Below are 2,018 nucleotides of genomic sequence, written 5' to 3'. Positions count from 1 at the left end.
TCCAAATTAGCCTTAAATAGGAATAAACTATATATCTTCTTTCTTTAATCAGTCTAAATATAGAACAAAGTTGCAATCAATCAATATTTCAATGGCTGAAGTAAGTCTACATTATTAGGATCTTGGCTAAATGCCATTCTTCCACCTCCCCACCGGCCCCCCCAAAATAATTTAATCAAAGTCATGATACACATACCCTGTGAATTATGTCAGCTGAATGTATATACTGTGAAAAAGAAAAAAGCCAGTTAAATGAAAGTTGTCTCCAACCTCCCACGGTCATATTATACGTTTGTTGCATATTGTCATGAATCAATAAGAACTGCTGGTGTTAACAGTGGGAACAGAAATCGGAACGAGTAACTGTCAGATTCTGTACATTTACCATAACTATAATCTCCACAGCCACTGACTCCCCTCACTTGAGACTTGAATCTGTTTTCTTGTCGGCACTGTGGAGCCCAGTAAGGACTCAAAGCTGCTAAACATCAAAGATGGTTTAATTTTAAAACACTGTTTATCTGCCCCGCCCACAAATAAATTAGCCTTTAAGGATTTTTTAAAAAATCTCAATATTACACTGACCAGGTTTCAGATTATATCAGAAATTATTAATTTTTAGATGTAATAATGAAGAGTCCTCATCTCTCAGATATGCATACTAAAGTATCCATGGGCAGTACGACATGATGCCTAGACTTGCTTTAAAATAACTCAGGGCTTGGGAAATACAAAAAAACATGACTGGCCACATGCTGGTAACTGCGGTCACTAAGTGAACACGATGGTTTATTGTACTATGATCTTGACTTGTGATTTTGTGTTCGAATTTTCTGTAAGTTGTTTGCTTGTTTGTTCTAAGTCCTTTTAAAAGCGGGGGAGGGAGAGAAAGGGAGAATTCATTTCTCAAAATTAGTGGTATTGTCTGTACCTTTAGACCTCGGAGAATTTGGTAGATAAGGAACTGAACATGGTCATCTGTAAGCTTCTGACATTTCACAATGTTGTTCAGATCTGCCCCCATGAGATGGGTCACCAGATACCTAGAAATTAATGAAAAGTTATACAATAATCCAGAACCCCTAAAAAAGCTCCTATCTTCATAAGACTTTTAAAGTTTTTAAAGGAAAGGCCACCTAGTAAATACCACAAAGATGGCTAAAAACTCAACTACTCACTTGCGGTGCTGGGAGGGGCCTCATTTTCAACGTTATCCTAACTTCACTACCTGCCATCTGTTCTAAAAATTTCTGCACTCCTTCCTACCTGATACATCTTTTCTCAGGTTCCCTCGAGAAAAAAGAAAACAAGAAAGCAAAGATGGAGATTAGAAAGACATATGTGTCATTATTAGTTTTCTTCGAAATGTTATTCTTGCATGAGAAATATACAGCATAACTTAGTGCATGGCCATAATAAAGTATCTTGTATTTTTAAATCCACCATTGTATTTTCACCTCATTATTAATACAAACCTTCCACACTGTAGGTTCTAAAATAGGAGTATCTTCAGATTTTCAAACTATCATTCTTCTTTTTCGAGAATGACTGGTAAAAGGATATTGGTCATTGACAATATTCCTACATTTACCTTAAAGGAAGGAGGAACATGTTTTATCTCTACACAAGATGAGGCATTCCAGAACTTCTCATGGGTGTGGCACTGGCTATTAATCCCATTCTTACATGCTAAGATTAGGGAAGGATTACATTCAAGTCCAACAGGTTCAACACAGAGATTCCAGATAGAATGCCTTAACCCACTCATTACTGTACTACACAGCTATGGAAACATAAAAACTAGATCAGCATTAAAGAGGCTGAATTTTTTTAAATTAGGGTAGGTTTCATCTACTAAGAATCATTCCCATTCTCGAGGTTGAGTGTCAGTTAAGCTATAAAGAAAGCTGATTTCATTTCTATTTTTATTTTTTATAAATTTGGGGGAAAGCCAGTAAATTTAGATCTATTATTAAAGTACTATATGAATAAATGTGTGTGACTTTTCTTTACACACA

At 35.8% G+C, this 2,018-nt stretch overlaps 1 protein-coding gene across 1 annotated transcript in view; it reads right to left on the bottom strand.

Annotated features, from left to right (window-relative positions):
* Positions 1-2,018, bottom strand: part of MAPK14 (mitogen-activated protein kinase 14) — a 91,588-nt gene that overhangs the window by 29,493 nt on the left and 60,077 nt on the right. The window contains exons 4-5 of the mRNA XM_012646575.1: positions 932-1,043; positions 197-226 (exon numbers count right to left, since the gene is read on the bottom strand). Coding sequence (XP_012502029.1) covers positions 197-226; positions 932-1,043 — 142 coding nt within the window. The remainder of the gene's footprint in view (positions 1-196; positions 227-931; positions 1,044-2,018) is intronic.

Source organism: Propithecus coquereli, unplaced genomic scaffold, assembly GCF_000956105.1.
Source record: "Propithecus coquereli isolate 6110/MARCELLA unplaced genomic scaffold, Pcoq_1.0 Scaffold248, whole genome shotgun sequence".
NCBI classification, from domain to species: Eukaryota; Metazoa; Chordata; class Mammalia; order Primates; family Indriidae; genus Propithecus; species Propithecus coquereli.
This window is presented reverse-complemented; position numbering and strand designations above follow the sequence as displayed.